This window comes from Hippoglossus hippoglossus, chromosome 8, assembly GCF_009819705.1.
Source record: "Hippoglossus hippoglossus isolate fHipHip1 chromosome 8, fHipHip1.pri, whole genome shotgun sequence".
Classification (NCBI taxonomy): Eukaryota; Metazoa; Chordata; class Actinopteri; order Pleuronectiformes; family Pleuronectidae; genus Hippoglossus; species Hippoglossus hippoglossus.
This window is the reverse complement of record NC_047158.1, coordinates 5,486,298-5,498,911: the sequence shown is the minus strand read 5'-3', so window position 1 is coordinate 5,498,911 and position 12,614 is coordinate 5,486,298. Positions and strand designations below refer to the sequence as shown.

The 12,614-nt window shown below is 39.4% G+C and overlaps 2 protein-coding genes across 3 annotated transcripts; both read right to left on the bottom strand.

Annotated features, from left to right (window-relative positions):
* Nucleotides 1–4,273: 4,273 nt before the first annotated feature.
* On the bottom strand, nt 4,274–8,915 carry LOC117766653 (protein SCO1 homolog, mitochondrial). Of its 2 annotated transcripts, none has more exons than XM_034593912.1 (7): nt 8,659–8,915; nt 7,788–7,907; nt 7,190–7,280; nt 5,816–6,013; nt 5,635–5,727; nt 4,991–5,106; nt 4,274–4,857 (listed from the first exon to the last, which is right to left on the bottom strand). In XM_034593912.1, exons 1-7 carry the CDS (start codon nt 8,803–8,805, stop codon nt 4,723–4,725), a joined length of 900 nt encoding a protein of 299 aa, XP_034449803.1. In that variant the 5' UTR covers nt 8,806–8,915; the 3' UTR covers nt 4,274–4,722. The 2 variants fall into 2 exon arrangements, with proteins under 2 accessions (XP_034449803.1, XP_034449802.1); XM_034593911.1 differs by having other exon boundaries at nt 7,788–7,910; nt 8,659–8,907.
* A 321-nt stretch (nt 8,916–9,236) lies between these two features.
* Nucleotides 9,237–11,431, bottom strand: tmem220 (transmembrane protein 220). The gene is made up of 7 exons (XM_034592990.1): nt 11,366–11,431; nt 10,872–11,063; nt 10,739–10,768; nt 10,606–10,666; nt 10,210–10,333; nt 9,772–9,831; nt 9,237–9,679 (listed from the first exon to the last, which is right to left on the bottom strand). Exons 1-7 carry the CDS (start codon nt 11,414–11,416, stop codon nt 9,547–9,549), a joined length of 651 nt encoding a protein of 216 aa, XP_034448881.1. The 5' UTR covers nt 11,417–11,431; the 3' UTR covers nt 9,237–9,546.
* Between the last annotated feature and the right edge of the window lie 1,183 nt (nt 11,432–12,614).

The following is a 12,614-nucleotide window of genomic DNA, read 5'->3' as shown; positions in this document are numbered from 1 at the left end:
TGAATGTGCCTGGCTCTTTGGGTTTATCTGCATTTTGTTTCACCTTTTTTTCTTTCATTTGATCTTTTGATGTTTGATGTTTTTTAGATGGTTAGATCAAGACATAACATTACAGTAGCCCATCAACAGAAAGTCCATCAACGGAAAGTCAAAACATGTAAACTGATTTTAACACTTGCTGAAACAATAAAATAGAATAAAATAAATGCCCAATGTCCAATGAGGTAATACAATACTCATATCTCCCTTAATGCCCAACAATCCCCTTGAAACCACATTTAACCACATTTAAATTCACTAGATCCCTTTCTGTTGTTTTTGTTTTACCAATTGCAGACACTCATAAATCTCAGCCCCCTAAACATCACAACATACTGTGCATAACGACATTAATTAAATTTAGATTACTCCGGTGCAATAGGGTATTAAAATAAAACTCAAACTCAAATCCCAGAATAAATATTTTAGTTTTAGGTTTACCCTTTGTTACACTGTCTGGTTGTACAGCCTCAGGGTTTGTTGTTGCACTTTTGAAAGCAGCCTCAACTAACTGAAGAAATGTAAGAATCATTTACTTTATCGCACTAAAGATGACCTTATTTTCAACACACACATTTCTAGATGGAGCTCAGATCTTCACTTCTGCTATTCAGCGGAAACAATATGGTGTTCTACGGGCAAACAGAGCTGTATGAAATGAGCATTTCATCTGGCAGTGTATCACAGACAGACTAATTGCTGATTTAATAGCCTCTTAAAGTCACTTGAAGGTCTGGCAACAGCTGCGATTATAATTGGCTCTGGGTAGACAAGCATGGCCCGGGCAGGCCGACCAGCGCGGGGGACTAAAAGTTCGCCGACCCCTCTGTCACGTCGCGACACAGCAGCAAATGTGCATGCGGAGGCCAGAGGATGTGAATTGAGGGGTCACAGGACAAGAAAGAGAAGAGGCAGGGAGAAAATCCCCATCAGCTGGGTGTGCCGGGGAGAGACCAATGCATCACCCTGGTGGAAAATAGATCTGACGACGGGTGCATCTGTACGGGATTAGAGGGTCAACGGGAGAGACCAGGACCTGGTTCACAGCGACGCTACTGCAAACCACACACGACAAAAGTGTACAAAAAGACAGAGAACAACTGGTGGTGTGTTTTCTTCGACTCACAAAGATGATTGATCTCAAAACATCTGTCATCGGCAGCTTTTCTGGACACTCAGCACCCAGACACAGCTCCCTCACTGATCTGTCATTACTACGGCCAAACGACTCCGCGACTACGAAAGCAAACAGCATTTATATTGATTTATATCTCCATCAATCAGGTGGTAGAGTGATGGAAGATGGAGGCTGCTTTGAGTGATAAGGCACATGGTGTCTCGCTCGGAGGCTCCCAAACTGACTTAAAGGACTCAGAAATGACAAAGAAAACTATACTCTGATCTGATGAGAGAGAAAAGGAAAAACCCTTAGGGCAGAAATCCAAACACTGTCGGGTCAACACCAGGTTCTGCTCTTCACCTGGGTGATACCATTCTAACAGTGGTCAGAACCGAGGGAGGGATGAATGCAGTCAAATGCACACGACCCGAGAATGGAGCGACAGTTTATCTTTCAGCACAACTGTGAGCTTAAGTATACAAGTTAATAAAACTAATACATTTGTGGAGAGATGATGGTGGCAGCTGAATTGCTTCACATCAAGTTCAACAGAGCTTAAAGGGGAGGAAGAAGACAAACTGCCCACATCCAGGTCGGGGTTTCTGCAGGAGTAGACTTATCGAGACCATAATGAGTGAAATTTAAAACCTATTTCAAGAACAGCAGATATGAAGGAATATCAGATTATCAGAATGTCTTACACTTCCCCATGATTGAAGGTAAGGTGAAGTAGAGAATATCCCTGGAAACACAATGTTATCTCTCAAACTACAGACAGAGACAGTAGACATAGTCTTTCCTACAGATGAGTGTATGGAGATCAATTCTGAGCATTTGTAAACGACCATTTATCAGTTCCACGTTAGTCCTGTTTTTAGTTTTATAACAGTGACTTAATATCTGTCATTAAAAGCTATACATGCTGCCAAAACATTTAAAAAGCAGTGGTAAATGAACATTAATACAATCAAGTCCTACCTAAACATCTTTAAGACCTAGATTGGGATATTTTAACATATTTAAGACTTTAAGGCCTGAAATTCAGATGATTAGAATTTTAACTATTTAAGACTGCATGGAAACTCTGAAGGTGTGCCAAGCTTTTTGACTTGTGTTGCTGCATTAGGAGTGTGAATACTTTTGTAAATTCAGTGTCATTAGGAGTTCTTAAGAGTAGATTGATGCGCTAAAAAAAGCTACTTTATCAATTCAAAATTAAATCGGCCATCTGACACTCTTCAAATTGCTTTCAATATAACTGTTAACTATTTCCTATTGTTTTCCTTCAATTTCGAAATAACTCGTAAAGCACCTTGTAACTGTTTTGAAAGCTGCAATATAAATAAAATGTATTATCGTTATTAATGCCCGACCAAATCAAATGGCTTTTCATTTGGGAACTATGCAGGTGGTGAAATGGATGTTATTTGACCTTCTTATGATTACTAAGTCAAGAAGTATCTGAATTTAGAAGCTTTTTAATGTTTAAAATCTTTTAGTTGAGTTTTTTTATCCACCATAGTAACAATCACTAATAAAAGCCAGGAATTCAAAGATCTTTTCAGTCGGTTTTAGTGATATTCTGGGAAATTGAGGCTCAGGGGTGGCACCGAAGAGGATTTTAAAATAACTTATCAATCCAGAAATCAATTTGTTCCATTCTGAGCACTGCATGTGAAGTGGAAGGCCTGTCTCCTCCAGGAATGAGTGTGGTGTCTGGCTGCGGAGAGCCAAACAACTGCTGTGTTTGCTTTTCTAATCCCATTTCTAAAGGAGGAACACGACAGGTGTGCGGCCACAGACGATATTAATAAAGCAGCACTGGCTGGTGGTTGAGTTCAGGTCTGAATAAATGTTTTTATTCTGAATGTGAACTTCGTACCTCCTCCCTGTCTGTGACATATATGGAATTATATGTGCAAAGGGAGGGATGTCGAATGAGACTATCACTGGAAATCATTAGGATCTTTCAGCAAATGTGAGGCTTTTAATGACATAATCAATCTGCAGTGAAATTCTATCTGAAAGTAATTATTCATCATGGTGACCTCAGTCTTTACGAGCTTTATGGAGTCATATTTATGGGATAAGAATGTAGCATCTGTTAAAATGGAGAAAAAAAAAACTTTGTCAAGACTGATAGTGTTTGAGATCAATTATGATATAGATTTAAAAATGACAAGATAATGATAGCAAATATAGTAATTTGTGACCACATAATTATTGGATTCCTATGAATTCCTTAATGTCTATTATTTAAAAATCTAAACCAAGCTTCACGTCGTTGTGACATTGTTTAACGTCGATCTAGCTACTTTTGGTTTCCCATTGTAATTCAGGGAGCGCATTAAGAATTGATTATGACATACGTACGTTCTGTCCTTATCACATACGTGGGCAGCGTCTACTTATACATGACATTGATTGGTTTGTAGAAGTTGGGGGGGGCGTTTGACATCAGTGTGTTAGTTCAGCAGGTAGTAGTCTTTCCATTTGAATGGAGAAAATGAATGAACCGGTTCATTCTGTTGCCACTGCAATTATGGTTTTACTACCAGCATTACCAACTTCAGGTTCAGTGCTCCACACTTCTGCTTCTTATTCTTCTTCCAGGGTTTAATGCCGTCTCAACTATCATAACTATCCCCACAAAATGTTTTCACACTGCAAATGAACCAAACCCCAGACCAGTTTGATCTGGAACCAGACCACCTCTTCGAGTCAGACTAAATTTTGGTCCGTTGGTCGGGACCACGTTCTGAGGCACATTTCACACCTGTTATTTTGGTTTGGACTAAACTGAAAAGTCTGAAGGGCCGGACCACACAAGGTAGGTGTGAAGTGCCCCATGAGAAGTGTAAAAATAAACTTATCAGTGCTCTCTGCTGGACACTATTGCTAAATATCCTCAGTCTAGTTATGTTTTTCTGTCCTTATTCTTGTCCTTTCCGGTTCAACACATACACAGAACAATATATTAACAATAAACTAGAAAAGCCTGTTCTTTGAACTGTCCACTTATGATCGGATCACCTGATCCACATGTTGATGCCAGGTATGAACAGGGTCTAAAAACGGATGCAGGATTTAATTTACTCCTGATCATCTGGACTTAGTGAGAACAAACGTTTGTATTTAGTTCACATTCAAACTTAATTCCTGTAAAGAACAAATAAAACAAATCCCCAAAAATGTGTTGTATTTTGACTTATCACAAAAACAACTGTTTCATTTGTCTCCAGGTATTTCCTTCTTGTTGGCATCAGAAATCAGAGATATTAAGGAGCTAGAGCTCAAGTGTTCATATATTTTTTTTCAACCAGGAAGTGCAGTCTTTTGAATGAGCAGGAGTGTGAAGTGTATTATTGACAATAATGGAGAAGATTAGGACAGCAGCAGGCCTCAGGTCTGTCTTCATCCATTGCAAGGAATGTTTCTGCACACACATTAACTTAATATAATAGCGTATCCAAAATAAATAACGATGAATTAAGTTGACCAGATTACACAGAACCACCTGAGGCCAGTGTGTCAGTCTGTGATGGGCTTTAACAGGCTGCAGGTCACTTCTCCTTCTTGTACTTTCTCATGTTCGCCGCTATCGAGCTGGTGATCTCCACACTTCGCTTGTTCTGTCCATAATACTCCGCAAACTCTCCGTCTGGCCCCACGAGGTACATGATGATGGTGTGATCGACCTAAGGACAACAAGAGGTGGAATTCAGACAGATACTTATCTTAATGCACAAAATCCTGAATGCATTGTCCTACGTTATCCTTCCATTATGAAGACATGTGGTGAGAGTAACAGCAGAGACCGTTTGAACTCACTATGTAGTCGTTGTCCTCGTCCTTTGGTCCCTGACTGTAATACACTCTGTAAGATCTGGAAACCTGCTCAATCTCAGCTGTTGTCCCCGTCAGGCCAATCAGCTTCGGAGAAAACTCTGAAACGTACGATTACACGTAAAACAACAAGTTCTTTATTATTGAGGTGAACTGAGGAGTAATCTGTTGTTCTAAATCAGACAAGATAAAAAATTACATTTAAATATCCAGAAAACTCCAAAATAACTGAATAGTGGTGTTTTTGTGTACTCATCCTGTTGATTACAGCCCTAAAATGTATTATACATTTTAAGTTTTTGCGTTGAGTTAAAAATTATTACTTCATAGAAATATAGCACTTTATTTCCCAGGAAACTGTGATATCTTCCTAAAGTCCAACCATCTTTATCAAGCTTTATTTTTCATATGACATCACAGTGACCTTTGACCACTGAAATTTAATCAGTTAATTTTTGACTTCAAGAACCACTGGTAAAATTTGTATTACTAAGAATAGACTATTATAAAGATCAAATCTATGTGTGAGGGATTAGAAAAGGTCTGCCTGCTCCCAGTGCTAAAATTAAACATGAGAGGAAACACTGTATATATGATTAAGCTGCAGGGTTGCATGTTTGTTTTTTTACCTTTCACATACGCAGCCATGGCCTCTGCTGTGTCTCTCTCGGGATCAATGGTGATGAGGATAGGGGTCAGGTTTGGAAGAGACTTTATTTTATCTGTGGGAAGCCGAGCACAAACAGGACGTTTGGTCAATTAACTTCCTGCTGTGTCTAAACAGTCCGTGATGAAAGCTGCTTCTATTACCTATTTCATCCACAACTTCGATCATTTTCTCCAATTCATCCGGGCAGATGTCCGGGCAGTGAGTAAACCCAAAGTAGATGAGGACCCACTGGCCCAGGAAGTCCTCACTCTTGACAGGCTTTTTGTCGTGGTCAATGAGCGAGAAGGGACCGCCCAGTGCCGGTCTTCCTATCGACCTGTTCTTCTCTTTCTCCATCACTGCAGAGTTACACAATTAAATTTAAAAGAGTTACGACTTACAATCTCACTATTTAACACAACCAAAACATGATTCAGAGATGACACAAATTCACCATCTAGTATTGTATTTCAACTTGACCTTACGGAGTACAGAACATTTCACACTATAGCTGTTTTAAGACATGAACTCCAGAAAATGTCTGAAAAATTGGGTCCAGACATTTTCTTACATGTGAAGAATGTACCAGGAGATTGTCCAGGTCAGATGTGTTCACAACGACAACAAAAATGTCGGGAACATTTAGGTGAGGGCTGGGGCCTTGATAGCAGGTAGGTCATATTGTAAAAGTTCTGCTGTGGAAATCACAGACTGTTTGTTTACAGCACTTTGACAACAACATCAGCCATTATCGTCAAAATCTCATTAGCTGTGTCTCAATTCAGAAGCCACATCCTTCAGAGGAGCATCGGCCAAACCAAAATGACAGTCTGGTCTTTTTATTGCGTCACCAGCTTCTCCTGCTCTTACAGCCGTAGTCTAGCAAGAGAGCTATGGACGAGAAAGTTCTTTGGTTAATTAAAAAAACGCTGTTTACCGTTTTCCGGTTGAGTTGAAGCCGATAGTTACATTTAAAATTGCTGCCACCATTATCTCTATAAAAAACTGTTTGTTAATTAAGTAAGTCATGGGATAGGTTGGGCCGGAGAGGATGCATCCAATGGAGCCTCCTTTGCTCAGGGGTGGAAGGACACATTGTCGACCGCATTTGAAGGAGTCTTCGAATTGGGACAGTCCAATCGCGCCGCTGTGACACAATCAGTCTTCAAATGAAGCCGATGTATGGAATTGAGACACAGCTATTGTCTTGCCAAGTTGACCACCGACTTCTTCTATGTGTATCGCTCCTCTTTTTCATCCTGACATGTTTGTGTTCTTCCATTTTTGCGTTAAAAACGTCATCAACACAGTCACCCGCTCACCGTGAACCTTCTGGACATTTTCCTGCTGTGTTCTCACATGGGCTCACTCTGACAATAACAAGAACATTTACCAGGAGGCTGGCAGGAAAAGTTTCAGAAAATGTCCGGCGTAACTGACTTGGACGTTTGTGTTCTAATTTACAACTGGTCCGGAAAATTTCAGGAAAATGTCCAGACTTCAGTGCATGTCTGAAAGTAGTGTAAGATACTCACTTTCTTCCTTTTCCTTTTTGAAATATTTCATCCCTCCCAGCAGAGCGCCGCCGATAGCAAATGTTATTGCTAAAGATTTCCATGTCACAGGCTTTACAGAGACAAGACAAAGAGAAAAAACACGACAACTACTTGAGTCTATTTGTACTTAAATCCAAGCTTTTAAATCAAAATGTTATTTTTCTCCCAGACAGCCTGAAATGTTTAAATAATGAGCTCACAGATTCAATCATCTAAACAAACTTTGATGCCGGTTATATGAGAATCATGATCGGCTTATTTAACATGAGGGACTAAAGTATAAATATTATGACTGTGGTCAGAGAGAAAGATTAAGCAACTGTATAACTGCTATATATCAAAGTACTCAACTATGACTATGTGCTGATGAATACATTATTCAAACACTAACACATAAAGACACCAACGCCCCTTATAATTGCAGCGTTTAAATTTAAGAACGACTTTTCCAAACTAATTCACAATCAGACCTTTCTAAATAAACTCACTACTTGATAGTTAATTACACTAGAATAAATAAAGAGGTGTCAAAAATCTGTATGAATTTACAAGCTTTAACTAAACCTGAGTCACTTACTCCAGACGACTTGGGCACAGCCCCTGATGGGGGTGGAGGAGGCAGAGAGGAAAAAGCTCTTGTGCAGTGTGCATTCAGCCGCGGTGTCGTTCTGCAGGTGAGCCAGTGACTCACGTTCACCTGCTGATGAGGAAATACAAGAAAACAAAGAGCTGTGGTTAGAGGTTAGGCCATAAATCACAATATCAAAGCTTTTATATCTCCACAACAGCTTGACATAAGGCCAAACATTCACCAATTTAAGGTGATGTCGTTTCATGGAAAGACTGATGGGTAACTGGAGACCTCCACTGAATTATTTAGAATTTAAACTAGTGGCCGCTCGTACTTGTAAAAGGAAACTAACTGTAAAACTATATCAATGATTATAACAATATAATGATCATCAAAAGCAACATAACAGAGGTTCAATACTGTTGCATTGTGCCAGCAGTGTGGAGGTATAAAACTAAATGGATCTACCTCGGATGTATACAATGTGCTGATTGTCTAGTGTTTGGGGGGTTTTTCTGCTCATGAAGAAGAGTTTAAAACAAAAACCTTCACTCAAACTTCAAACTATAGTTTTTGGCCATATCGTCCAGCTCTGTGATAAATTGACCATTTTCTAAATGGAGTTTGGTGTGTTGTTATATCCATACTACTCTCAGTTGGTGTTGAGCTGTGCTAGGAGAACTGTTTTGTCATATTTCCAAACATTTCAACAGTCAGTTTAAAACAAGCTGTATGTGAAAGTAGACTTATATGATGAAAGGTTAAAGTGGTGCGTGAGCCCAGAAGCGTAGCTGCAGCCTCACTTGTACGTTAAATGAGCAGATTTGTGAATGGAGTTTGGTGTAGCAGGTGGTAACGGGAGCTAGCTGTGACCTACCGGGCAGCGCTGCTCTCTCCGCGGTGACAGCGAGGGTTCGAGTCCGCTTTCTCTTCGTGACACGCTGTGAGTGAGTCTGAAGGAACATGTCTGCAGGACTTTAGCGTTACTGTGAAACAACCTGTGGTATAACACACACTGCGCCATGTTTGAACCTTCACAGAGGCGCCGCTGACACAAGGAAGCGGCTACTGGTTTACACAACGTGACTAGTGAAGGGAAACACGGTCCATTCAACCGCTGTTCTCGGGTCAGTTATTCACACTTCTGATGGATGAATATGATCCATGAAAAACTCAGAGGGCTGATCTCGGACCAGTGTCTGAGTCTTCTTCTATGATCCCGTCAGCCGCTCCGCGCTCTGCTGCCCCCTAAAGGCTGAAATGTCAACTCATAAAGGAGTGAGTTACGGTTATTTTAATGAGATAGATAGATAGATAGATAGATAGATAGATAGATAGATAGATAGACAGACAGACAGACAGACAGACAGATAGATAGAAAGAAAAAAAGAAAAATATCTTTCAAATATTTATGTTCAAGGTCAACTTGATTCATTTTTTATTATTTCATTGTCCATTATTTACACAGTGCACTTCATTTGAAAGAGACATATCAGAGTAAACGTGAAAATCATTCATATCTATTGAGTCTGATCTTTATGAGATCAAAATTAAACATTAACTTGATCTGTAACACAGAGTTTGTAATATTGATGCAATACAGTTTGTAGGTAAACATTAGATGAAAAAATAAATTTGTTTGTCAGTAATGATACTAGAAAAACTTTTACTTTTATTTTTTGGCAGCATAATTGTTAATTTTCAGTCAAAACAATCTCATGAAATTAACATTTAATCAACGAAGACATCGGCAGGAAGTTGATGTTTAAATAGCAGTTTTACAATGTGACGGCCAGTTGGATCTCAGCTCTTTATTGACGTAGTAGTAAAACCAGGCCACGAAGGGGAAGACTGTGATGGCAACAGCAGTGGACACTCGGAGGATCCCGACTGGAGCCCTGACAGAGAACAGTGCAACAGCATCAATCTCTCAGACACGATAGAATTTATCGAAAGATTTGAAATAAATCCTCTGTTCCAATAACGTTACCTTCCAGAGTGACGGCACAGGAGAAGCCAAACAACCGTCAATGACAGACCAGAAAATTCTCTAAAGGAGATTTAAAAAATAATTATATAGCATGCAACTTGTATCAGTTCTGCTTTCAAACTGATATCTGTACTGCCATTCATATAATTCATTCATAGTGACTGTGCTGGGTTTGTAACCCTATTAAATGTTACAGTTTTAAGTGTTACACTGAGATGTCTCCACATAAAAACTAAATAACGACAGAAAAGTAGAATGACAAAAATAAAGTAAGAGCAATTGATTTGTATTCTAATATAATGTATGAACAGTGCATTAAGGAAACAGTATAAAATATATGATGAAGGTAAATTTGATCCTGTATAAGATATATACGTTTGCATTGGTGTAATGTATATGTGTGTATATTATCTGAGCATCAGTGGAACAAAGTCATACCTGCCCTCCTCCTGATGGAAGATGTGTGGGATCCTCTCTTTATAAAGCTTCCATCCTAACGTGGCAATAACAGCACTGGATATCATCACATGGAGATCTGCAACACGCCTCCAGGGCAAAGTCTCTGCGAAGAAAACAAACATTTAAAAACACAAATGCAATGGATTCTTCTCTGCAGGTATGTACAGACATTACACAGCCACTAGATGGCGCTTTAAGTACTGGAAAGCTGCACCCAATCAGAGTTCAACTGTTTGTGAAACGTGGAAAACAGAGAAACTGTCAGAAAGCGAGTGGATCAGTAAAGTAGCGTTTTCATTTTCATTCTCAGCAGATGATGCATCTTTTTAAGGACAGTAAATAAACACAAGTACAGATGTGAACTTGTCTCTGTACCTGTCAAATGGGGTTTGAAGCCAATCAATGCACAGAGAGCTGCAGGAACTCCATAACCCACCTGCAACACAAACTCTGTCAATGACCCCTCACATGGAACAGATCACAACATGAGGGGTGGGTGTGATCTTACCATCCACAAACCTGCGTCTGGATCATTGATCTGAGGACAACACGGGTCAATGTTCGGTTATCGATCACGAGTTATAAAGATGCGTGGTGAGTGAAGAGGGGACAGGCGGTGGGAGATACATAAACACCCTCACCTGAACATATGTGGCAAGAGCGAAGAATACAGACATGGAGACATTGCAAATTCTCCAAATCAGAAAACGCCATGTCCCCGTGTTCTCAGCTTTACAAACTTCTCCCATGGTTTCCTCCGAGATTGCATGTCCCCGCCCGGGCATGCGGGACGTACAGATGTAGCAAAGCAGACGCACTGCAGCCTCTACAGTCTGCAGAAAGAGAGACAGACGGTGTGTTTGATATGAAGTACACTAAAGCCAGGGTGCACACACACACACACACACACGCACACGGCATATGATTCAATCCCACACACTGTGGCGGATTATTTTTTTATTTTGTTATATTTAATTTATGTTGCATACATGGCATCACTGCACTCCACAATACAGTCATGTGGTTATAACGCTTATTCAAATAAAGGCATTCTTCGACATAAATATCTTGTAATGTGTTTAGAATATGAAATACAGGTGATTTAACTAAATAAAATGAAAGCTTGGGTGTTAACCTCCTGGCTGCCCCGTACAACAAAACGAGCACTCATTCCCTGAGACCGCATTGACGTCAGGGCAGCAATGATGACAAAATACTACTTCCGACTCCTCTTTACAAAACAAAACACCCACTGGATGTGAGTGCATTACATTTTGATAATATCTAAAGGAAACACACAGTCGACTATAAATGCACTATTCAAATTTACCAGAGCAGGAAACTAAAAGATAAAGGACAGATATCAGAGTCGAAAATACACATGGCATGATGCACAACAATGAATGTCACAGAAGTAATACATATCTCAAAAATATAGGTATATTCTAAGGCTGTTTGTTTTGTTAATCATACTTGGTATAATGCCTCTCTAATGTATCTTTGATTTTATTTTATTTTTCAATAAGATGAGCAGGATGTGAAAGACAAAACCTACACACTTCCTGAGCCTTTGGACCACTGGTGGAAGTGGTGGAAGTAGTTTGCATTGATTTGATTAATTCCAAATTTGTTTTGGAATTTGCATCATAAAAATTCAAATATATATGTGAGCATTGCAAATATTGTATGTAAATGTTAAATGTTTTCTGGAGGACCCTGATGAAGTTTGGTGCTTTTTAAAATGTTTTACTGTTTATTAAGGTACACATATTCAGAAACCTTTTTATTCAAAATACTATAAGATATACTGAGAAACAGCAAAGCTTTCTGGAGCTAAGGACACATTATTTAATTGATTTTATTTGGGGTCAGTCACAGGATTTATAGAGTCCCTCAACTCAAGTTTGTCTCACAGTCTCCATTTGGGTTAATACGCCTTAAGGATCCAAGTTGGCTGCTGGTGTGATTCTTGTCATGTGACTAAGCTGCAAAACAAAGGCAATGAAGTTAAAAAGACCAAACTGGGCTATCAAAAGGTGGAAGAGGGCAACTGCCCCAAAAAACTTTAGGTTCAATGTGTGTCTGGATATTAAGCAAATTCAATAGAGATCAGATATGCTAACTCCATTCATGTTGTGACAATGTCTCAGAGAGATACATTCTGTCATACAGTTGTAAGACATTTGTTGTTTAGGTTTATGAGATTGTTTGATTTATAAAGTTGTGTTTTATCAAATGTCTTACTGTCTGCTTATTGAGCATTAGTCTTACTCCATCACACTACACTCAGGCTGCAGCCGGCAATTATCTTAATCGTCAGTTGGTCTGACAGCTGTTTTCTTTGATGGTTTGTTCTGTCAATATGTAAAAATGTGAGGACATTT

What these genes read in the sequence shown, in the direction of transcription:
- LOC117766653 (XM_034593911.1), bottom strand. Translation starts at nt 8,805, where the DNA reads ATGGCGCAGTGTGTGTTATACCACAGGTTGTTTCACAGTAACGCTAAA. An exon ending in GGAGAGAGCAGCGCTGCCCG is followed by an intron (nt 7,911 to 8,658) that starts GTAGGTCACAGC and finishes TTTCCTCATCAG; the next exon opens with CAGGTGAACGTGAGTCACTG. An exon ending in ACGAGGACAACGACTACATA is followed by an intron (nt 4,858 to 4,990) that starts GTGAGTTCAAAC and finishes TGTTGTCCTTAG; the next exon opens with GTCGATCACACCATCATCAT.
- tmem220 (XM_034592990.1), bottom strand. Translation starts at nt 11,416, where the DNA reads ATGCGGTCTCAGGGAATGAGTGCTCGTTTTGTTGTACGGGGCAGCCAG. An exon ending in TTGTACGGGGCAGCCAGGAG is followed by an intron (nt 11,064 to 11,365) that starts GTTAACACCCAA and finishes CTCTTTCTGCAG; the next exon opens with ACTGTAGAGGCTGCAGTGCG. An exon ending in TTCCATCAGGAGGAGGGCAG is followed by an intron (nt 9,832 to 10,209) that starts GTATGACTTTGT and finishes AATCTCCTTTAG; the next exon opens with AGAATTTTCTGGTCTGTCAT.